This window comes from Lutra lutra, chromosome 16, assembly GCF_902655055.1.
Source record: "Lutra lutra chromosome 16, mLutLut1.2, whole genome shotgun sequence".
Taxonomy (NCBI): domain Eukaryota; kingdom Metazoa; phylum Chordata; class Mammalia; order Carnivora; family Mustelidae; genus Lutra; species Lutra lutra.
Genome location: NC_062293.1, coordinates 49,659,775 through 49,683,167, shown reverse-complemented (window position 1 = coordinate 49,683,167; position 23,393 = coordinate 49,659,775). Strand labels below are relative to the sequence as shown.

At 56.7% G+C, this 23,393-nt stretch overlaps 1 protein-coding gene across 3 annotated transcripts; it reads right to left on the bottom strand.

Annotated features, from left to right (window-relative positions):
* Nucleotides 1-1,297: 1,297 nt before the first annotated feature.
* DRG2 (developmentally regulated GTP binding protein 2) lies at nt 1,298-20,446 on the bottom strand. Of its 3 annotated transcripts, XM_047707857.1 has the most exons (13): nt 20,271-20,440; nt 16,291-16,451; nt 12,209-12,298; nt 11,695-11,755; nt 10,023-10,113; nt 9,382-9,454; nt 9,199-9,289; nt 8,294-8,391; nt 7,830-7,906; nt 6,510-6,598; nt 5,653-5,711; nt 2,449-2,502; nt 1,298-2,102 (listed from the first exon to the last, which is right to left on the bottom strand). In XM_047707857.1, the coding sequence occupies exons 1-13, from the start codon at nt 20,332-20,334 to the stop codon at nt 2,016-2,018; spliced, it is 1,095 nt and encodes a 364-aa protein (XP_047563813.1). In that variant the 5' UTR covers nt 20,335-20,440; the 3' UTR covers nt 1,298-2,015. The 3 variants fall into 3 exon arrangements, with proteins under 3 accessions (XP_047563813.1, XP_047563814.1, XP_047563812.1); XM_047707858.1 differs by lacking the exons at nt 1,298-2,102; nt 2,449-2,502; nt 5,653-5,711; nt 6,510-6,598; nt 20,271-20,440 and adding exons at nt 6,733-7,093; nt 19,657-20,240; XM_047707856.1 differs by lacking the exons at nt 1,298-2,102; nt 2,449-2,502; nt 5,653-5,711; nt 6,510-6,598 and adding an exon at nt 6,737-7,093 and having other exon boundaries at nt 20,271-20,446.
* Nucleotides 20,447-23,393: the final 2,947 nt, after the last annotated feature.

Here is a 23,393-nt window from a genome sequence, read left to right as displayed (position 1 = left end):
AGCCAGCCTGGTGCACAGAGTAGGCCTGGATCTGATGCTCTGTGAACACAGAGCCCTTTCCTAACTGCAAGGCAGAAAGTGGCAGTGACCATCACCCAGGCAGAAAGCCTTGCATGGGACCTCATGGCCAGGCCTTGTGGCCGTGGGGAGAGGGGCTGAGATAAGCTACACAGCACTTACCTGTCCTGGCATCTGACCATCGCTGAGAGGGAAACTCTGTGCGCATCATGCCCAGTTTATGGATGAAAAAACTGAGGCCAGTGGAGCATCTCACTGTGAGTTAGGGGCAAGGCCCAGCTCTGCCACTGCCCTCTCCCTTCTTCCCTTCTCTGCAGCCTGGGGAGAGGTACTTGTGGCAGAACCCAAGGGCCTGGGGCCGGGGTCTTCTTACCTGGGTCCTGTGGCCTGCTCCCTGCCTGCATGCCACCTAATGGGGGTCCTGCGGGTGGCCCCAGGAACATGGCCAGCCCAGCACAGCAGCTCGGTGTTGCAGGGAAGAGAGGCCCAGCCCACCACACCGACCGCCTGGGGCTCCATGTATAATTAATGATGTCTATTATTCCTGTTTTGTCTCAGGAAAGGAGCCCAAGCAGCTGACAGAGGAGCCAGGAACAGCCTGGAAAGCAGGGCAGGGGACCTGCTCCACACCCCAGCTGGACCTGAAGACCTCCGGGGAAGCCCTCGCTGTCTCCTGCCAGCCCAGTGCCTAGGAGCCCCATGAAACCTGTTACTCCCAAAAGGCCCACCTCCTCCAGGAAGCCTCCCCTGTGGCTGAGAAGCCCCAGCTGGAGTTGAAATCCCAGCTGCGCGCTCACAAGCTGTGGAAGCCCAGGACATGCTGTTGCCCCTGGAGACCAGGCTGCTGGGACGGCCCCACACCCACCCTGGCAGGTTAAGGGCTCAGTGACCACATGCTGCCCCTCCTTGGCCCCACACCAAGGCCCATCCACCCCTGCCTGCTGAGGTAACAGATGACAGACCTGGCTACCTTCCTCTCCTGGGGGAGCCTCCCTGCCACCCCAAAAGCCACAAGGACCTTCTGAGAATTCTCCCCACCTTGGCAGCCAGGCCTAGCCTCAGGAGGTGCCACATCTGGGGCCTGTGCCCTCTGGCCCACCCGCCAGGGCAGAGACCACGTTGGAGGTCCATTACACTCTCCTTTGCACCCCAGACTTGGGCCTGCTCTCCCACAGCCAGAACTCCACCCATACTCGGATCCCCAGGCTCGTGGCTGGCCCCAACCTAGCCTGGTGACAGAGTCCAGCCAACTGACAGAACTGTCCTCAGTCTGAACAGGGATTGTTTCCACTCTTTATTGTAGAAAGGAGAGCCAAGACCAGGGGCTTAGAGAAAAAGTACAGAAACCCAACGCCGAAGCCGCCACTCCCGGCATCCGTGTAGGTCCTGGGTCGTGGGCTCTGGGCAGGGGCGGCCCTGGGAGGGCCGTACATCAGGGCTCCTCAGGCTGTGGAGGGCATGAGTTGGGGCTTAAAGCCATCATGGAGCAGCCCTGGGGTGGGGCAGAGGGCTTGTCCTGGGAGAGCCCCTCCTCAAGTGCCAGAGAGGACGGCGGGAGCTGAAGGCCCAAGGCGCCCCACCAGAAACAGAGCTTCCTGGGACCCGGGCAGGCTCGGCTCCACGCCCCAGCACTGAGCGAGCCATCCGCATGAGGCGCTAGCTGCAGGGTAGGAGGGTGGGGTGCCCCCTCAGTGCCTGAGGGGGCCAAGTGTAGGGTGCAGGCCCGGGGTTCCAAACACAGAATCCCCATCCAAGGGGCCAGTCTCATGGGAAATGCCACCAGACCAGCCCAAGTTCCCCAACCATGTCCCTCTGCCCCAATACACCCTGTATCATCTGTCTACTGAAGAAACTTCCAGAAACAGTGGAGACTTGAGAGACCCGTTCCTGGGGTGTATGTATTTGCACGTTATTTCCTGTTTGGACTTTGGTGTGTCCGGCTGGGTCCGACTCTCCGGGGAGACAGGGTGGGCAGGCAGGGGGCCCAGCAGGAGGCACTACTTCTTGACAATCTGGATGACGTCCTCGTGCTCCATGGTGTGGGTCAGGCCCACTCGCTGCGGGCTGTACTTGGTACTGGTGCCCTAGGCGGGGTACAGACAGAGGGACCATGTCAGCCTCTGTCCTGAGCAGGGCCAAGCCCGGAATAGCTATGACAGGAGGATGGCGGGTGCAGCGGTAGGTATGTTGGGGGGACGGGAATGCCAGAGTCTGAAGTGGGGGCCACAGCACTGGCAGACCACCTGCAGACAGGACAATGTCCCCAGGAGTCTGACCATCCCCGGATCCCAACGTGGGAGAGGCCAGCACAAGTCAGCATGCAGGCCCCCAAACCGGGACACGGGGCAAAACAGCACAGATGCCATGCTCCTGCCCAACCCAGGGGCTCTGCTGGGTGTGACCCCACCCATCTCCGGCCCAGAGACTTACCCACACCAGTGCATACTTAAACTGGCTGGCGAGTGATCGGTGAATGCGGTGGCACTGGAGGATGGGAGAGTAGGACAGTGAGAGGAGTCAGAACCCAAGTCCCCCGCGCCTGGCCACACCCCCAAGCCCCAGGGGTGTGCTAAGCGGCAGCAGTTTCCCAGGCAGGTGCTCAGAGAGCAGTGGCCTTGTGGACACCACAGGATCGAGCCATAAGCAGCAGGCTGTTCTGATGCTCCCACTTCCAGTCTGGCCCGAAAGCTGTGGTGCCCATTAGAAATGTTCTCGAAGCCTTTAGAAGATGCCTGGATCTGGCTGTCGACAGCCTTCTGCTGGCCTTGCCTGAATGACAACCCCGGCAGATGCCCCTTCGGATGGGGGGGTTTTCAGGACACCCCACCTCAACCTGGAGTCACCACAGCTGGTCCCCGTGTCCTGGCCACAGCTGGGAGCTGGAGCCTCCCGCCCAGGACGTCATCCACCCCCGCCTCAGGAATCCCAGAGCTCTTAAAGGAAGCTGGAAGCGGGCCTGGATGGCTCAGTCATTAAGGGTCTGCCTCCAGCTCAGGTCACGATCCCAGGGTCTTGGGATAGAGCCCCGCATCAGGCTCCCTGCTCAGTGGAGGGCTCTGCTTCTCCCTCTCCCACTCCCCCTGCTTGTATTCCCTCTCTCACTGTTTCTGTCAAATAAATAAATAAAATCTTAAAAAAAAAAAAAAAAAAAGGAAGCTAGAAGCAGGGGTCCTAGGAGGGGCAGGCAGCTCTTCCCAAGATCGGGGGCCCCTGGTTGCAGAGTGGAGTGGGGGCAGTGGAAGGGGGGCCAGAGGGAAGGCCATGTGGTGTTGCCTCACCTCCCACGTGCCCACAAGCCTTATAGGTCCTGCTCAGAGCCCTGAGCCCTCGGCCCCGCTCCTGCGAGGATGCTGAGCCTGTAAGAGCATTTCCCACCTGCTCTGGGCCTCCTGTGTCTTTCTCTGTACTTGTCTCTAGCAGTTAGGGACAATGAAGGTCATCCCAGGCCATCTTTTCTACTGGGGGAGAGATGGTGTTGTTTGATGATGGGGGGACTCCTGCTCCCCTGTGCCCACCGCACCTCTCACCGCTGAGAGCCCAGCAAGGTCCTCGCTGCCTCGGCAGGGGGTATGGCCTGTGACCCTTTTGGAGGCAAAGCCTTCAACAGCTCTCACTGAATACACACCAGGGCTGGGTGTATCACAAAGGCCCGGAGCCTGGGGGTCAGTTACACCCCGGAGAGGAAACTGAGACACTGGGAAGCTAACCCAGGATGGGGGAACCAGGGTATGATCCTGCGTTTGCCTGACTCCAATGTCTCCCTGGTTCCTCTACTTTGGGTCCCTACCATCAGCATCTAGGCAGGCTTCCTTGTTTATACCTTGTGGCACTGGGACAGTTGGGTGTCCCAGGAGGGAGGCACCTGTGGGGAGGGCGAACAGGGAGAACATGACCACTGAAGAGCACGCCTCTGGGGGACACAGTCCAGGCTCTGGAGCTGGCCCCCAAAGCCCCTCCCACCCCACTGGGCGCTTCTCACCCTTGGGTCTAGCACCTCCTGCCTCTGACCCTCTGTGCAGCTGATGGCAAACAGCCAGCACTCCCCACATCTGCTCCTGCCTCTGGGCCTTTGTACCTGCTATTCCCCCTGCCTAGAAAATCATTCTCCTGCTATCTCCCGCTTTTCTTCCCGAGAGTGGCTGAAGTCCTACATCCTCTTGGGCAAGAAGCCAGGGCCAAGAGGGTGGAGGAAAGTACCCACAGAAGGGGCAGGGTAACCCCACTGAGGGCCAGCACCCAGGGGTCCCCCTGTACCAACAGCTGCTCGGTCCCCAGTATCCTCACTCACAGGTTCTGACACAGGCTTGTAGGGACAGGGACCTTCCCACGGAGCTCCTTATGAGTCATCTAAGGGATGTGGCTTCTGCCGGGCATGCTAGCCTTCAAGGCCGAGCCCTATCCGTTTGTATCAGGGCCTCTAGCTGGCAGTGGCCTTGGGCTGGGCTTGCTGAATGAACGAATGCAGGAGGCCAGCCTGCAGGCCAGCCCACCACCTGACCACCATACAGATCCTGAGAAGAAATGAGCTAGATGGGAAACAAAACCCCTCAAAACCAAAGCCTGGCACATTGTTCCAGGCTCTTGGGCCCTCACCGGCTCTTACAGGGCCCATATGCCTTTGTAAGAGACGGCGCAAGGTCATATTCAGGGACGCGTGACCTTTGGACCTGCAACAAAACTCCAGATCTGGAATGCACCCTCCCCCCTGGAGCCCACAGGCTCAGCCTAGGGCCCCTCTGCCTCAGGACCTTTGCATACCTCACTCCTCTGCCTGGGAGGGCTTCCACCACCCCTAACTCTTCAAGTTCAGGTCCTCCCTGATCTACAGACCCAATCAGGTCCCCTTCCCCGAGACCATTTGGCCTGTCTGTGTAGACTCAGGGTCACTCCCCGTTCCCTCACTCTGTTGCACTCCCCCTTAGGTGTGACTTCTTGACTCGGGCATTGGGTGTTTGGCATCTGTTGCCCCCGAAGGATCCTGTTCTGGCTGGAACTAGGGCTGCTCTGTTTACTGTCAGTGTTTAGTAAATGTGTGTTGAGTGCAAAAAGCATTCAGAGCTATTGGGGGGTGGGGTGGGAGCAGGGAGGGCTGTGGGGGGCTGACTGGGGGAGAGGAAACCAAGAGGGGCTACTGGGAAGGGAGGTGGTAACTCTGAGCTGTAGGCTGGCACTGGGGAAACACAACTTGGAGTTAACAATACAGAAATTCCCCGTGGCAGCAGCTCTCCGTGGTGGAGCACCCGAACAGGGGACTCTGAGAGGGTTCTCTGAGAGAACAGGGACTCTGAGAGGCCTGCGGCGCGAGGATGTGACAGGATGGGGATGACTACTACTTCCCGGACCTTCCCAGTGCCCGGCCTGCTGCCGGGGACCTCATGCAACGGCACACCCTAGCCACCACCAGGGTGGGCGGAACATCCCTGCCTCTGGCGAGGCCTGTAGGCTCGCTATGCAGCTGGGAATGGTGGCTGAGAGGTGACCCCAGGTCTCACTCTGGGGCCTGCTCACGGCCACTCTGCTACCGCAGCTGGTGTCACTTAAGCCAGCAGAGGGCTGGGAGGGCCTTCGACAAGACCCCATCGGGGGCACGGTGACCTCCCTGACTCGCTGTCTGGACATGACTCGGCAACTCACCACATGCTCCACGGAGGCCCCTTTCCGGAGGATGATGGCATCTGTGAAGTCTGGCCTCTCTGCGAAGGTAGAGATTGGAGGTGGGGGGACAGGGAGACAACCACAGTTAAGGCCCCAAGCTACTCTGTGGTTGCCTTCCATCAGGGGACAGAGGCCCTTCCAGCCCCCAGCCTTGGTTTAACCTTTCCCTCGCCGTTTGGCACACCCTCCCTACAGGTCCTTGTGTGGTGTTCTGCAACCTTAACTATAACACAGGAAATCAACATAAATCCACATCCAGGACTCAGGCGGCCTGCAACCCCATCAGACACAAGGGCCCTAACTAAGTCCAGTCACGGGGAGCATCTGGACAGCACTGGCAAGACGTGACAGCTGGGGGCAACCAGTCAGGGGCAGCTGCAGCTCCTTCCTTGATGACAAGGTCAAGGCTGCACAAACTGCCAGAACTCAGCTGCAAGGTCATAGGGTGTGAGAGGTGGTGGGGGGGGGGGGCGGGGGGGAGACTCCACATGGTGAAGGCTCCCCTGTATTCACGTGCCTCAGGTCCTGACCCAGAGGAGGCTGGGAGGGGGGGGATCACTGTAGCCCATGGGGAACCACAGGCCGGCCTCTAGCCACCACCCCCCCACAACCTGGGGCATCCTCAGGACCGGCAGCCCCAGAAAGCAGCATTCTTTACTGCAAAAGCTCAGCCATGGTCTCTAGCAGCCCGGGGCAGAGGGCAGTGCCAGCTGTGAGATGGGAGAAAAGCTGCGATCTGTACGGACCAGCTGAGTCAGGGGCACTGGGCAGAGCCTGGCAGCCCCATCGGAAGGGGGATTCAGCCCGTCTCCTGGGCTGCCCGCCGCCGCACTCACGTCCTCTCTTCTTGGTGTAGATGCAGGTCAGGGCCAGGTACTCCCAAAGCATCTCGAGCAAGTAGTCCAGGTTCAGCTTCATGCCGCAGCTGCCAGGGACGAAGGCAGCCGGTCAGAGCAGCCCCCACGGGCTCAGAGACCGGGGCTCCCTGCTTTCTCACTTGTGCAAATGACAACCTGCACCGAAGCCAGTGCAGCCTGTCTGGCACCCATGGGAACCAAGCCCGCAGATCTGACAGCAGCTTGACACTTCAGCTGCGGGCGCCTCTGGTCACAGCCACGGTCATGCCCGGGAGAGCTCAGCTGTCTCTCCTGGGGGTCTCCGTGGCACTCTGTGGAGAGCACACAGCAGCACTGAGGGATGCAGGGCGCCTGGAGGGGGGCTTCCCTCCTGACAGTTGCTGGGAGACTGGTGGCCACAGGGCTGCCCGGTGGGGATTTCTGTGATGGGGCAGCTCCTGGCTTGATCGTTTGCAGACATGACCTTGAGCGTGACATGTTGTGAGCACAGCAGGTGAAGGTGTGGTGTAGAGGTGACCTCACGCCTTGAGGAAGATATGTTCTTGGCAGCCCCTGAAGGGAGCCCGGGACACAGCAGGAGAGGAACTGAGCTGTTCTTTGGGAAGGATACCCGCTCTCTGCTGCCCTTGGCGGTAGCTGACAATGCCCAACAGATGGTCCAGGACCCTTACCCATCATTTGCACCAGTCACCCTACTCGGTCACTCAGCATCCTGCTCCCCATAAGCCTGTGAGGCTAGAGAGCCTTGTCTGAGCTGGGCAGCCAGCAGAGCAGAGCCCCCAGGTCAGGCTTCCCAGAGGAAGGAACTGTAGGGACGGTGAGGAGTGAACAAACAGCCCTCAGCCAAGGTGCAGGCAGCACCCCAGGACCCCCAACTCCAAGCAGGGCTGGGGGCCATGGCCAGGATGGCCCCACCCACCCAAGGACTTGAGTTCCCTTTACCCCCCAGGCTGCCGCTGCTGGAAGCGGAGAGATCAGGGAGAGATCAGGGATCTCTCTGATCAGCGGAGATCAGGAGGAGCTGGCTCACACCCGTGGGCTTTCTGAGGCCGGCTCTGAGGCCTCGGTGATTATGAACCTTCTACGTAGGTGGCACTATTTCCCTTCTGTTTTCTTAGCCAGAGCCCACCCCGCATCACCCACTCTGCCCAGGCCACTTCAGGGTAGAACCAGGTCAAAGCCGTTACTGAGATGGGTCTCCTCCGCCCTGGGCGCACATGGGGGGCCTGTGTGGCCAAGGTGCCCGGGAGGCCTGACAAGCTCACATACACGAAGGACTCGGGGCAGCCGAGTGCTCACCTGATGACTACACTGTTGGGCTTCCGGGCCAGGCGGTCCACTTCCTCCATTGAGATCTGGTCAATTTTGTTATAAACCTGGGATCGAGACCAGGGAGGTAGGTGTTAGGGAGGGAAAGGAACAAAGAAGTGCACGAAATAGGTCCTCGAATGCCTTGGCTCGGCCCACAGTTCCTCCCTCTGCAAGCCGCAGCAACATGGGCAGGGAGGCAAATGCCAGTGGCCTCCCTTCCCTGGTGCCTCGAGGATGGGGAAAGGCTGTGGGGGCCTGGGGCTGCTGTCCACGCCCAGAAGGGAAGGCTGGACTAGAGCCCAGGTGCCAAGCTAGATAGTCTGCGGGCCTCACGCAGCCCCAAGGGGGTGGGTGGGCGGAGCAACTCCAGGCCCCTCCCACTCCTCTGGGCCGCCTGCCTCCCATGGGGGTCAGCCCTCCCGCACATGCACCAGGGGGCCGGCCCCACTTACATACAAGCACGGCATGTACACCCGGTTGCCCACGATCACGTCGATGAACTCGTCCGGGGAGCAGTCTTCTCGGAAAAGCACCTCTGCGTTGAAGATCTCTGAGGGGCTCGGGTTAAGGGCCACCAGTGCACCAGCAGCCCCCAGGTCCCCGCATTGGAGGGGCCCAAACGGCCAGGCAAGCAACAGAGTGCCGAAAGGGACCTCGGAGCTCCTCTGCCTTGGAGGTTTTACAAGACAGTAAAGTGGGGGAGCGCCCTCATATTTTCAACAGAAACCAGAACACGTAAAGTTTAGTCGGTGGCTTCACTCGCCTACCAGGTGAGAAGAAAAACGCACTTGCCAGAATGCTCAGCGGCACCCCAGGCTTCAGGGCCACAAGCGCTGTCTGTAAGCACCAGCCTAACCCACCTCCCCCCATGCAGCACTCTCCTCCGGAGGCTTCCCTGCCTTTGCTTCATACCTGCGGTGACAGGAGCCTCACCACCTTGCAGACAGCCTGTCCCATGGAGAGTTCTCCATGTCCTGAGCTTCTCTACCTCTGGGGCTCTGCCCTATCCTCCAGGTTCCTCCAGACACTCACCTAGGCCTTGGTTCTCCCTGAGGCTTATCCAGGCTGTCCTCAGGAGCTGTTTCCCTCACCATGTCACCTTCCTCCCAGATGTGACTGGCTACCAGTCCCAGAACCTGCAGGGAGTCAGGAAGGCACTGCTGAGTGCACGGCCGTGGCCCGACCAGCCTGCAGCTTGGGGAGCATGGAGGCAAAGGGGACAGGAAGTGCTCCATGTCACTGGGCTGCAGCCTTCCTGGCGGCTGCTCGGATGGCTCCGGGGCAGCTTGGGGTGTGGTGTGTCAGCATCCTGGGCCATAAGGCGCTGCCCCTCCTGTGCTGCTTTGGGAAAGGATACTGTACTCATGCAGGATCAGCTGCACCAGCTTTTCCGAGCACTGGGTCAGCGTGACTGTCGAGTTGAAGGAGATGCCGCCGCCTTTCTTGGGCTGGAGAGGAGAAAGGGGAGCTGCTCACTGAGGGGCAGCGGTGGTCGTCCCCATCCCACCCGGGCCTGGCCTCCTAGTGAGAGGGGCCTCACCTTGAAGTAGATGTTGGGCCTGTGCTTGTTGAGGCGGATCCCCACGGACTCCAGTTCCTTCTCCAGCAGAGACCTGGCAGAGCCGTGGCAAACCTTCACCAGTGCCCGGGGACAGGCCGGGCGGCTTCCATGCTATATCAGAAGCCTCTGCCCACCCGGAGGGAGACCAGTGCCCTCTCACCCCCGACGAGGAGCCCAGCAAGCCAAGGCTGTTGGCAGGCAGAGGGAGGCCCGGTGTGCCCCTCGGTCAGGGGTCAGCAGGTCAGGGCATGAACAAAGCCTCTGTGGCTTGGGGCCGGGCTCCTCGTGGGTCTGGGCAGCAACTGAGGCACCTCGGCCCTGGCAGGTGGGGACCATAGCCAGGACGGCCTGTGCTGGCGAGGGGCCAGCGGCAGAGGCTTCTGCCAGCACAGCACAGCCCTCAGTCGCCAGACGCAAGCCTCTGCAAGAGGATGCTCCAGGAGGACCACACGGGGTTTAGCCTGTGGACAGGCCTGCCGCTGCTCCCATGTGGGAGAGGCCCAAGCACCCCCTGGGCCACCCATCATGAGTTCAGGGTCACAGCAGCTGGGCCACAGCATCCCATGAGCCCGTCCAGGGCCCTCCCCAGATCAGCCCACCCCCCGCACCAGCCTGCAGACCTCTGCACTTCTCCCTTGGTGGCGTCCAGCATCATGATGACAACGTCTGCTGTCCGCGCCACAGCTATCACCTGCCGGCCGCGGCCTTTACCTGGATGGGTGGGAGAGACATGGTGTCACGGTGACAGAGGCAGGCCGTGTGTGACCTGCACACAGCCCACAGGGCCCCAGACTCTGGTCCTTCACCATTCCTCCTTGGTCTCTGCCAGTGCTGGCCCTGGGCTAGGATCTCCCGGGCCCTGTTCTTTGTTCCATGTGCTGTCTTACTCCCGGAGGCTTGTTGTAGAGAGAAGGCAATGTGACACTGCCACCCCCGGAGAAGTACCATTCTTCCCTGTCCCTACCATGCGGCAGGCCTCCTACCAAGTGCTTCATGAACATTTCCTCACTTAGTCCTCGAAACTATCGTGTACCGGCAGCATTATCACACCCATTTCACAGAGGAGAAAACTGAGACCTCGTTTAGAGATACTCGAGCACTTGCCCAAGATCACAAAGCTAGTGTGGTATGAGGATTTCAACACATCTGCCCTTTCTGGAAACAGGTGCTATGACCCAGCCCCACTCCGAGGGCTGCAGAGGGGATCACACGAGATACCACAGGAAGAGATGCTATGGGGACTGCCACTTTATAAGGAGCAGACCCTGTGGCTATGAGGCCACCAGAGAAGCCAGGCACCTTGCCAAGGTCACAGCACTAGGATCTAGTACAGATTTCAGCCATGAGTGGCCTCCCTCCTGAGAAAGAGGGGCTGGGGCCCAGTGATGTTCATGGGCCAGCTGCCTCCTGATGCTATCCGCACACTGCCCCACACTGTGGCCAGACCACCCCCAAACCCCATGACACAGAAGGGACAGCAGGTTCCTGGGGGACCATCGCCACTCCCTCTGCCCCAATACAAGCAGGCGGGACTTTGCCCTGATGAGGACAGTGGGGTACGGGAGGGTGCAGGGCAGAGACGGCAAATGGACCCCCAGGGAGGAGGCCCTGCTGCCCAGCCATGTGAGGGCTGCAGACCCAGACAGGTGGGCGCCAACCCCAGCTCTGCCCCTGAGTGGCAGCCCCTTTCAGTTCAGGGCAGACCCTTTATCTGTCATCCCTGACACTTCTCCCAGCTACGAAAAGGAAACGATGACACTTGCTAAGTCATAGGGCCAGCTGAGGATCGGGACAGCGGCCAGCACAGAGCCCGTCGCTTGCCGGAGAACCGTCAGCTGGTTCCCATCTCTGCGAGGCTGCAGCCCACCCCCCGCCACCAGAATCCACGGGCATGTTCCCATCTCAGAACACAGAACCAAAATGACAAAGGACGGGGCTCTAGGACGAGAAGCACAAGTGACAGTTGTCCACTCCTTGTAGGGGTCCCTGCAGGGCCACACTGGAGCCCGTGGAGTAGAAGAGTGAATTCAAACCCGTTAGGTGAGCTATGCGATCTTGGGAAAGTCATTTCACCCCACGGGGCCTCGGTTTCCTCAGCTTTAAGATGGGGCCAGCCAGGATGAGATGAGGCCAAAGCGGTGTGAGCGGCTGTAAGCCTCCCCTGACCCATCACGCCCTGCAGCCACATCCGATTTTAACAATGAGGCCAGGACACCCAACAGGCTCTGGAAGAGGGTGGGCTGGGGTGCCGAGGTCCACCCTGTCTCCCCCCGGCCTGTCCCCATCTCCTACCTTGTGCTGCGCCCTCGATGATCCCAGGAAGGTCCAGGAGCTGGATATTGGCTCCTTTATACTGTATTGGGGAAGAGAAGATGGTCAGGGGAGGAGTCCCTGCAGGAAGGGCCTGCCTGACCCCAGGACCCCGGCCTTGTCACCAACCCAGTCCGGCACAGACGCTATCGCGCGAGCTGAGGAGCCGCTGGGGAGGGGCTCTCCAGTGACAGTAAGAGCACTGCACAGAAATGTCCCTGCACCGCGGAGGCTCCAGGCCCCGGGACAGCGGCCCCAGACTCTGAAGCTTCATGGGAGCCAGAGGGATCCGGCCAGCCGGGAACAAGGGACCCAAGCTGGGACGTGGAGCACGACGGGTACCGGCGAGAAGTGCCCGTGCTTGAGGGCAAGGCAGCTCAGTTCAGAGTCTTCCCCCTCCCCACGGACAACCCCCACCCCACGACACCCATCTACACCTCCGCAAACCCGAGCACACACCCTTTCCCCTTCCGGAACCAAGCATGCCCCAACTTACTTCAATGACCCCAGGGATGCACGTCAGGGTGGTGAATTCATAGGACGCGGCTTCGCTGGCTGTGGAGGTCATTAGACTCAAGAAGGTGGACTAGGAGGAAAAGGAGGTTGTTGTAGTGAGAAGTCTTGTCCCAGCCTCCTGAGAGGATCCCCATGGGCCAGGTGCCTGCTGGACACAGGCAGCACAGACTCCCTCCTCAGCCTCAGCCTCAACGGCTGGAAATGTCACCTCTGGCCCTGCCCAGGGCAGGTGGGGCACCAGAGGGCACCCCCTTCTTTGGAAGCCTCAACATGTCTCACATGGCCAGAGGGAACCGGTTCCTAAATCGGAGCCCCCTGCCTCGCTCCACCAAACCCGCCAGCCCCTCCTAGGCCCCAGAGAACTTTAAGCAGGCAACAGCCCCTAGCACCCAGAGCGGCTGCTCACCCAGGAAGGAGTGAGATGTGCAAGGGGACAGACGTGGTCTGAGGCAGAGCCAGATGGCAGGAAAAGGTGTTGCCAGGCAGGAAGGGGTGAGCTGGGAAGGATCTGGATAGGAATGCCCTTGCCACGGTTCACTGTGGGACTAGAGCGGTGGCTTGGCTGGGAGTTAAGAGAGACCAGGCTTCCCCCGGGGGAAGAAACTCTTCCTCTGAGCTTCTGAGTCCTTCATATGCATGCCGGCCATCTGCTCGGTCCCCGCCTTGGGGGCTGCGTGGGGTGGAAGGAGATAAGGCCCAAGGTGTGTCGAGCCCAGAGTGTGGTGAGGCCACGGCAATGGGTGCAGTAGGCCAGAGGGCCAGCAAACCCATGGGCAGAGCCAGAGGGGGAAGAACCCAGCCCGGGCCCCCTGGCCCCAGCCCTGTCAGCAGGGCACCAGGAACAGAGAGCCCGAGACACAGCTGTGACTGGGCCACATGGACCCTGCCTCTCGGGCAACCAGGATGGCTGGGGGCACATCCCACTCATATACCCTCACGCCTTGAAGGAAACCTTGGTCTCAAATCCAGACACTCTTAGAAATCTAAGGACAGATAGAAACCTGGTGGGGCGGACAAGTATGGGTAAGTGGGGTGACCCTGAGAGCCAGGGCTGCCGAGACGCTGAGTGACTGTTGCTGGAGGCCAACAGAAGGGCACTCTGACCCTGTCTGGTCTCGGCAGGGAGAGGCCTGGGCCCTCCCCTGGTGGGAGAGCCCCAGTCCCCAGCAGGGTGGTAGGACTGGCCACAGGGCCAGACCCTCAAGGGCACGCTTGGTAAACAAAGCTCTTCCCCCAGCCTGGGCTTGGAAAAGAAGTCCTTGGCAGGTTGGAAGTAAAATCAAGACCAGGTGAAAACTGATGGAATCCATCACAACACCCCAAGAATTAAAGCTTAAAAACAGTTACTGGTCACCCTGAGGGACAGCTCGGACCCCAACATCTTGCTGGTCATTTAACAGCAGCACAAATGCACTTGTCCTGCCTTTCCAGGAACTTTTTCAGGCAAACCAAAGAGCTGACCCCGATGAGAGAAAGTGCTACTCCCCAGAGGAACATCAGTTAATTAGCGAGGAAGGAGGAAGACAACTGGAAAATTGACATTTTACCACGGCTAACAAACCTCCTAGGCAAAGACAATTCACTGGCATCAAGGTCACTAAGGGGATGCTGACAGGGACTGACTGCCACACGCCACTGTGGCAGCACCTTGCAGCGGACTTTCCAGTTACTGGACTTGAGGGGACACTGACGCAACCACATAGAAGGGACACAGGGCATGCCTCCCCCTAAGCCATTCTGGAAATGCAACCAGTGGTCAGAGGTTTTTCTTTGGCATGGTACAAAATGAGGTCTGCCCCATCTCCTATGCAGAATCTGGCCACAAGTCCCAGGTTTCCACCTGACTCTCGGTTCCCAGGAAATATAAGAGACAGACGAGCCGGCTAAAGCACACCACGGGGAAGCAAGCGGACACCTCCGGAGCGCAGACTCTCTGCAGGGCCGCTGTCTGGTCTCTTTAGAGCTCGGGTCTTGGCAAAAGGGACCGTTCCAGAGTAGAGCAGGTAGAGGCATGACACCTACAGGGGCCACATGCGGTCCTGGAATGGACCTTGGTTGGGACAGAGCAGCCTCAAAGGTCGTTTGGGGGTGAGTGTTGAAATCAGAGTGCGGTCCCGGCGTTAGATCACCCCTAAATTACTGTTCGTTTTGTTTGGTGTGATAGCTCATGGCTACGAAGGAAAATATCCTTATTCTTTAGGGACACAGGCTTAAATATTTTGGGGCAAAAGGTCAGGAAGCATGCTGTCTGTACTTTATTGTCAAATGGGTAAGTCGAAACAGGAAGAAAACCGCAAACGCCAGCACAGACCCAAATCCGAAGGGACGGAGCAATATGGCGAAACGATGGACTCGGAGAGCGGGTGCGCCGTACTCTGCTTTAACCTCTTCCGCGTGTTTGGAAATTTCTAGTACACAGAAGAAAATGAGAAACGGCCAAAGAGACACCCCGCCAGGGATGTGGACACCCCGCCAGGACTGAAGACCATGAGGGTGTTCAGCCGGCAGAGGGCACACGTGGGGGCGGTCCCCGCTCTCCCGAGGGCCCCCCACCGCCCAGAGGGGGCATAAGCTCCTTTTGAGCTACAGCTGCAGGAGGCCCCTGCACTGCTCTGTGCCTAGCTCCTGTCTAGTTGAGGGGTCATAAGCACCTGACACTACTACGGGGATCTGAGCCCCGGTGGGGAAGCTGCATGTCAGACGGCACACTCAGGCTTGATGCTGAGCACTGCAAGGCGTCGCCTGGGGAAACCGCCAACGGCCCGGAGGAGGAGGAGCCACAGAGGGCAGTGGCTCATGTCTAGCACCTGGTGTCACTTCCACCTCCAGCAACGTTCCCCTTCTCGTCCTACCTGGCTTGGATGGTAACCAAAATGATGTGGTGTCCTGAGCCCACACGGATGGAGGACAAGGGGGCAGTGCACCCAGCACCCGCCCACCACCAGTACTGATGATAAAGTCCACCCGGGACAGGGGCACTCCTGAAGAATCAGACGCACCTACAAGCCCCCAGGAAGGAAGCCTGCAGACCTCGACGCTGAGTGTGGTCTTCCTCTACCCTGTCCGTGGCCCGGCCCACAGCCCCACGCTGACACAGCTCCCCATGTGGGCGTCCGTGAGCGGGTGCTCGGAGACATTCCCAACTGTCCCCACCTGGAGTCAGTCAGTGCTGCGTCGGAGGGTAAACGGCAGCGCTGACTGGTATTTTTAAAACCCGCTACCTTAAGCCCCTGGGCGGCCTTGGAGGAACGCATCCTCCAGAAACACCAGCTCTAGGACGCGATCGGCGCGCGAGGGAAGGAGTGGACTGTGAGGATGCTCTGGGCACAGTGGGGGCTTCTGGGCAGCCATTATGGGGTGAGGGAACTCTACTGCAGGAATGGGACAGAAAGCCATGGAGAAGTGGACATGCCAGCGGCCAGTGTAACTACAATCCCATCTTGTGTGTGTGTGTGTGTGTGTGTGTGTGTGTGTGTGTGTACAGAGCGCAGACCAATCCCCACCTCCTGTGATACACACACCCATGATCCAGGCAGAGGGGAAAATAAAACCAAACCCGTACAAAGCACAGCTACCCGGCTCGGCCGGCAGCAAGCACTCAAGTGACAGTAGCTGTTATTGGCCTCCCCTCGTGCATGGCACAGAGGCACGGGCTTAACACCTTCTAGCTGAATTGGTTTAAAAGCTGCTCCACCAGCACCTGTCCAAGCCACCTGGTCATTGTTCCCTCAGCCTGTATCTGGCGGCCTCTTCACTGGACAGAACGATCTCGTTTGCTCCCGCATCACCAGGGCCCGGCCCAGAGCCTGGCCCAGGGCGCGCACTCAGTAAATGTCTGTATGTGATGGATGGGTCTGAGACTGAGTAGAAACACTCCTCCCAGAGACAGGCAACGATGGTCACCATGGGAGGATGACAAAGGGGTGGGACCGGATCCTGGGGGACGCTGGGTCTTCTCGGTCCCTGGAGCTAATTCAGAAAGGCAGTGAGAGAAGGCGCTGGACAGTCGTGTCTGGAAGACAACCTGCTTCCTCCCCAAGGCCCACACTGACCATCACTGACCTTACCCACAGAGGGAAATCCAATCAGCGCCACACGGGCGTCACCCGACTTCATGACATCGAAACCCTCTCCTTTGGATGAGGCCGATTTGGATGGTTCCAGAAGTTGAGCCCGATACTTGGCGAGTTTTGCTTTCAGCAGACCCAGGTGATACTCAGTGGCTGAAAGACGTAAAGCAAGACGGAAGGTAAGTATCCAGGGTCTCCAATCCCCATGGGTAGGTGTGCCCCCACATTCAGCCAAATGCTGGCTGGAAACATCAAGAACCAGATCGGAGGGGCGCCTGGGTGGTTCAGTGGGTTAAAGCCTCTGCCTTCAGCTCAGGTCATGATCTCAGGATCCTGGGATGGAGCCCCGCATCGGGCTCTCTGCTCTGTGGGGAACCTGCTTCCCCCTGTCTCTCTGCCTGCCTCTCTGCCTACTTGTGATCTCTCTCTGTCAAATAAATAAATAAAATCTTTAAAAAAAAAAAAAAAGAAGAAGAACCAGATTGGGGAAGAAAACACCCTCTGCTTAATAGGCCCACTTAGCCTCTCACTTCATTTAAGATAGAAGCTAGTCTCCTTATCGAGACCACAGGACCACAAGTCAGTGGATCTCAACCCAGGCAGCAGCAGTCCCTGGGGGAGTTTGGGGGATGGGATGTTTTCTATTGTCGGTGTGATGGTGAAGTCCCCATCAGCATTCATCAGGCAAGGACCAGGGAAGCCCTCAGCCCTACAAAGTGTGAGTCAGTCTGGCACAGCCATCAATCGTCCCATGTTCCATATGACTTTTCACAGCTCTAAGACATTTGCAGAGGAAAAACCTGGGGCCTAGAGCCTTCTGTTTCACACAGCAACACAGGACTTTTTTTTTTTTTTTTTTTACAGTGTCAATAAACACTGAAATTTCCAGGAATACGACTTCTGTGCATGTTAAAGAAAGACTCTAGCATGTGTTGTTGGAAACTTTACCTGGGGGTGCTCACCATCTGGGGATCCCAGGCCTCTTGTAGGGTGATTAAGTCACCAGCACAACACACTGAGCACTGGGCTGCGTCATGGCCGGCACATGCCCTGTGATGCTGCCCAGGTGTGAACACCTCACGCCTTTGTTGTAACATCACTGTGTCTGGGCCACGCCCCAACATGTAAATACTGAAATCAACACTATTTTAATTATGCCTTCTTTTTTCTCCTCCTTTGTATTATGATTAGGGCATTACACTGATTTTTCTCAAATTCTGAGCATACAAAAGTTACAGTATCCAAGGGGAGCTGCATTTCCTGATGGTAAAGGAGGTGCTACCAAATCCTCGCTACAAGAGTAGGCTGGGGCTAGGTAACGTGGTCCCTCACTACTTCTCCAACACCCCCTTCCACTCTCTCGTATGTTCTGCATTCCAGCCACAGAGGCTTTCTTGTTTCTTCAGGACAAGCTGACACTATTTGTGCCCCAGGACCTTTGCATTTGCAATTCCTTCTATTGCAACTTTATCTTCCCAGGGCTGGCTCCTTCTCAACATTGGAGGCTCAGCTCAAATAGCATTTCTTCAAAGAGGCCTCCCCTCCCCAGCCAGAGGGGGCGGTGGGCAATGTCACACCCACCCTGCCATTCCTGGCTATATAACTTTGGAAAAGTTACTTAATCTTCTTGTGTATCAGTGTCTCAATCTGCAAAGCAGGATGTTATCAGGAGAAACCACACCACTGGACTTTTGTTAAGCCTCAGAGAAAGCGCTGAGAACAATGACTAGCACACATAAGCACCCCGTAATCACTGGTTGTCATTATGATCTATGGTAACCCCCACCCTTCCTCTGGCCCCTCTTGGCTTCATGATCCTGTTTATTGTCTTCATGGCTCTGATCACTATCCAATACTATCTTGTTTTTTTTACTTCCCTCACTCAAATGGGGCAGGAGGATCTCAGCTTCCGGTGGCACAGGGCACGTACTCAGGAAATGTCTAACACATGAAGGAGTGAATTGGTGGCAGTAAGAAGTGATCAAGTATGGGATCCGCAAGCGTCAGGTTCATCTGATCCTTCTTGTCATCCCAGCTGGTAAGATTCTGAGCCCCTCTGAAAGGAAGGACTAGGTCTTAATCCTTAAATGATCTTTACATCCCCTTCCCCACCACCAAAGCCTCCTATTACTCTCCTTGATCCTTGTAGATGCTACTCCACAGGGAGTTTTAAAACTGATTTTAAAACAGAAATCAGGGGACACCTGGGTGGCTCAGTGCATTGAGCATCTGCCTTTGGCTCAAGTCATGATCCCAGGGTTATAGGATTGAGTCCCGCATCGGGCTCCCTGCTCGGTGGGGAGTCTGCTTCTCCCTCTCCCCGTTTGCTGCTCCCCCTGCTTGTGCCCTCTCTCTCTCTCTCTCTCAAATAAATAGATAAATAAAACCGAAATCGGACCATGTCTCTCCTCTGCTTACACCCTCCACTAGCTCCCGCTGCCTGAGAAAACAACTGTCACCTTCCCATGACATACACGGCCCTACATGTTTGGCCCTTTCCTTTCTCATCACTGCACTCCAGCCCCAGACCTTCAGATCCCTGACCAAGCCAAGTCTGTTCCTGCCTCAGTGATATTCATTCCTCTGCCAGGAACAGTATTGCCCCCAATCTTTGCATGGCTGGTTTCTTCTCATTCTGGTCTCAGCTCAGATGTCCCCAACTCATGGAGGTCTTCTCTGATCATTCTACCTTAGTAGGCCCAGCTCCCATGTCCCACACTCTTGCTCTACTGGCCTCGTTTGTCATCACGGCATTTATGGCTGGCTGAAATGATCTTGTTTATTTGGTTATTCATTTAAAGACTATCCACTGGAAGGTCAGCTCCAGGAGGGCAAGGATGTGCCTGCTGTGTTCAAGCCTAGCACATAGTAAGGGCCTGGGGAAGATTTACATAATGAATGAAGCCCCCCAACTTCTCAGCCTCCAGAACTACACAGAGCCAGGGAAGGACAGACACTGACACTAGCTACCTAGTATTCTCCACCTCCTGCCTCTGCAACTCCACAGCAGGACTGCTTGGGCACGGGGCCTCACCCACCCTGACCAATCGCATCTCCCATTATTCCAGACCCTCCTTCTGATCTAGATTGTTCTAGATCTAGAACTGCCCCAGGAACACACCATGCTCACCTGGACTGCCATGCTGTTGCCTCAGCAGTGCCCCTCACCGGGGGTACCCTCCCCTTAACCAGTTCAAGTCCCACCTCCTCTTGGAAGCCTTCTCGGGTGTCATCATTTGTTTCTCCCCACTGCTCTTCTCCTGCGATCGCCTCCAGCCCTTACAATCTGAACTCCACATTTGATTCTTTATTACATGCTATCGATGTTAAGGGGTAACTTTAAATACGTAGTGCTTACCATGTGCCTAATACTTTGCATACATTATCTAGTTTAATTGAGCTGTGAGCTAAGATGAGACGGGGTTATGATCCCCATTTGCAGACGAGGACACTGAGGCTCAAAGAGGCGAAGTGACTTTCCAAGCTTTCACAGCACGTACGGGTGGCGCTGGAGTTCAAACCCAGGTCCGCCAGGCTCGAGTCTTGATGGCCTCCGTTCCCGAGACGCTGGGTGAGGCTGTACCCGTGAAAGGTCTCCTCCTGGGCTTTCCAGTACAAAAGGGGAAAGCATCGACTCCCCAGGCCCAGCCGCCAGGAGACCCGGGTTTGAAGCCCGACCATGCCTCTCTCTGGGTCAGACGCCGGCTGCGGGCTGCGATTTCTCTACCCGGTCGCCTGCTCTGGCACCGAGCCGATCTCACAGCGATCGTCTGCAATCAGACCAGCGCGCTGGGACCCGGATCCCGCCTGGTCCTGCCTGCCTCGGGTGCGCTGGGAGACCTGGTCACGTCTCTGGCACTTCTCTGCTGCCTTCGAGCCCGCTTCAGCTCTATCGCTGGAGTTGTTCCCCCATTTTACAGACAGGAAAACTGAGGCGGGCAGAAAGGAAGGCCCCGCCAGGCCGGCCCTCACCCTTGTTCTTCTGCGTCCGAGCGATCTCCTTCTCGATCTCGGAGATCTTCTCCAGGATCCCCATGGTGGCAGCTGAACCCGGCGCACCGACACACACGGCAGCGGAACCGGGAACTCCGCCCTCTCGGCGGCGGCAGAACTGCGAGCGCCCGGAAGCCCACGGAGAACAGCGTCCTCGTGCGCCCGGCGCTCCGGGATTCAGAGTCCGGACGGACGACGTCGAGCGGAGTGCCAGACACTATTGGTTCCGCCCGCTGCGCGGGCGGGGCCGAGACGGGCTGGGGCGGGTCCAGAACGGCCCGGAGCGGAGCGGGGCGGGGCGGGGCGGGGCGGGGCGGGGCGGGGAGGAGCGGGGCGGGGCGGGGCCGGGCCAAGCTGTTCGCGGCCAGGGCTGTGATGGGCATGAGCAGAGATTAGGAGACAGAGAAGTAATTTTGGGTGATGAACCTTGAACTTAAGGTTCCAAGCACAAATGACTCCTCTGGTGTCAAGAAGCGCCGAGCTGAAAGCCTAGTGGCTCTCATTTTGTGTAGAGGTTGACGGCGGATCCCCATTACCCCATAAACGAAGTGTTCCAACTTTGCCTTACCCCCTGCCATCATGCCTCCCAAGATATGATGCATTATAAAGTAGACAGCATCCCCTACTGGAATTCTTGCCAAAAAATGCTCTGAGTTTAGACACGAGGAAACATCAGACAAATCTAGAAAGTGGTACATTTTGTAAGTGACCTGGGCTCTTCACCATTGCCAATGATGGGAAGGTGCTTTGGGAGGCAGGACAGTGGGACCGTTCTAGATAAAAAGATAATAAATATAATGTGTAGACTTCGCCTAGAATCTGGTAACATTTTAAAAGCAGCTATAAAAAGACATTCTTAAGACAACTGAGGAAAATTTGACTTTGGATAGGATGTTAGATATTATGGCATCGTTGCTAATTTTCTTGGGTATGATTGTGTAGAAAAAGGTCTTTATTCTCAGCAGACGTACCCAGTGGCATTGAGGGATTGTCTTAGTCTTCTTAGGCTGCCATAACAAAATACCACACATGGATGGCTTGAACAATAGAATTTCGTTTTCCTCACAGCTCTGGAGGCTGGAAGTCGGAGGTTGGGGTGCAGTATGGCTGGGTTCTTGGTGAGAGCCCTATTCTTAAACTGCAGACAGTCACCCTCTCCCTGTGTCCTTACATGGCTTTTACCCAGTGCATTTACACAGGGAAAGAGAAAGAAAGAGCTTTCTGGTGTCTGTTCTTTTTTTTTTTTTTTTTTTTTAAATTTTTATTTGTATTTGAGAGAGAGAGCATGAGTAGGGGGCGAGGCAGATGAAGGAGGAGAGACAGACTTCCCCGCCGAGCAGGGAGCCAGATGTGGGGCTCAATCCCAGGACCCTGGCACCATGACATGAGCTGAAGGCAATGCTTAACCGGCTGAGCCACCCAGGCACCCCTCTGGTGTCTGTTCTTATAAGGCCACTGATCCCATTGTGATCTCATCTGGCCCTAATAAGCTTCCAAAGACAAATCTCCAAGTAACATCACACTGGGGGCATAGGGTTTCAACATATGAATCGGGGGGACAAGAACATTCAGTCCGTATCAGGGCTAAAGGACATGATGTTTGTATCTTACTTTAAGATGTTCCAACCACGTATACATTTAAAGAAAGCATGCTAAAGTGGTCATATGTTAACAGTATGTCAATATGTTATATACTGTATGATATGTACAATTGAAAGTATATTATTCTTTCAACTCTTCTGTATATTTTTAGGAAAAAGTTGGGGGGGGTGGAGAGTGTGTCCTTAGAAATGACTGTGTTCAGATCTGAGGCTCCTAACAGCGTGAGCTTTGTTAAATATCTTAACCTCTCCAAATCTGTTTCTGTATCTTAGAAACAGGGAAAAACATGGCTGCTAAGAAAACGGGCACCAGGCACATTGCCCATTAAGTTCTCGAATGACAGGGCCATTGTAAGTGATTTTTCCTCCGTGGGTCTCACGGCCTCCTCAGATCCCAGCCACACTTACTGGATGCTTATCATGTGCCAGCCTCTGAGCTAGGGAGGGGCCTTCCTAAGCTTTGAGTTTGCAGTTCTCATCCACCTTCTAGAAAGCAAGATTACACAATTACAAGGCACATGGTGGCTTAAGCTATTCAGGGCAGGGCTGAGATTTGAGAGCAAAGCTTTCATTTACAAGTCCACTGCTTGCAAGTGATATAACCTGCTCCCCGCCCCCACGACTGTGGATAGGGGTATCTTTGCATAAGGCTGAAAGAAGATTCTGTGAAAGCCCTTTGGGACCTAGGGAGACCCGCATCAATGTGGAGGCCTGTAGGAGACCCGGCCCAGGAGTGGGTCTCCAACACTTCTTTGCCTCCAACTTCGACATGATGTGGCTCCCGGGGCTTCCCTTCCTTTCCACCACGCTTATGCCCATGGAGATGTGTTCATTTCCGGTTCACCCTTGGGGAAACACACGTGTTCTGAACTATGACTCACCTCCCAAGAGTCTTGGCATCTCTGCGGTTGTCACTACCCCCGTGGGCCTCCGTTTCTTCCTCAATTACTTAAGAATCATTCCTACTTCGGGGGTCAAAAGAGACAACCCAAATATCAGGCATTCTCTGGGAAGTTGGCCTTTTCTACTTGGAAGGTCTGGGTCCTCCAAACCCAAACACGACCATCCAAAGCTGGTTTGTTCATGTCACTTGAGGAATCTTTGAAATAGAGTTTGTAGACTTCAGGAGAGGCAGCTACTAGAACTGTAGAAATATTTGATTGCCCATCAAAAGATACTGTTGACAGAGTAGAGGGGCAACCCATGAAATGGGGGAAAATATTTGCAAATAGCATACCCAGATAAGCGGTTAATATCTAGGCTACAGAAAAAAGTCCTAAAAGTAAAACAAAACAACCTGAATTTTAAAAAGATTTTTAAATTTTATTTATTCAACAGAGAGATCACAAGTAGGTAGAGAGGCAGGTGGGGGCCGGGAGCAGGCTCCCTGCTGAGCAGAGAGCCCAATTCAGGGCTTGATCCCAAGACCCTGAAACCATGATCTGAGCTGAAGGCAGATGCTTAACCCACTAAGCCACGCAGGCACCCAACAACCTGATTT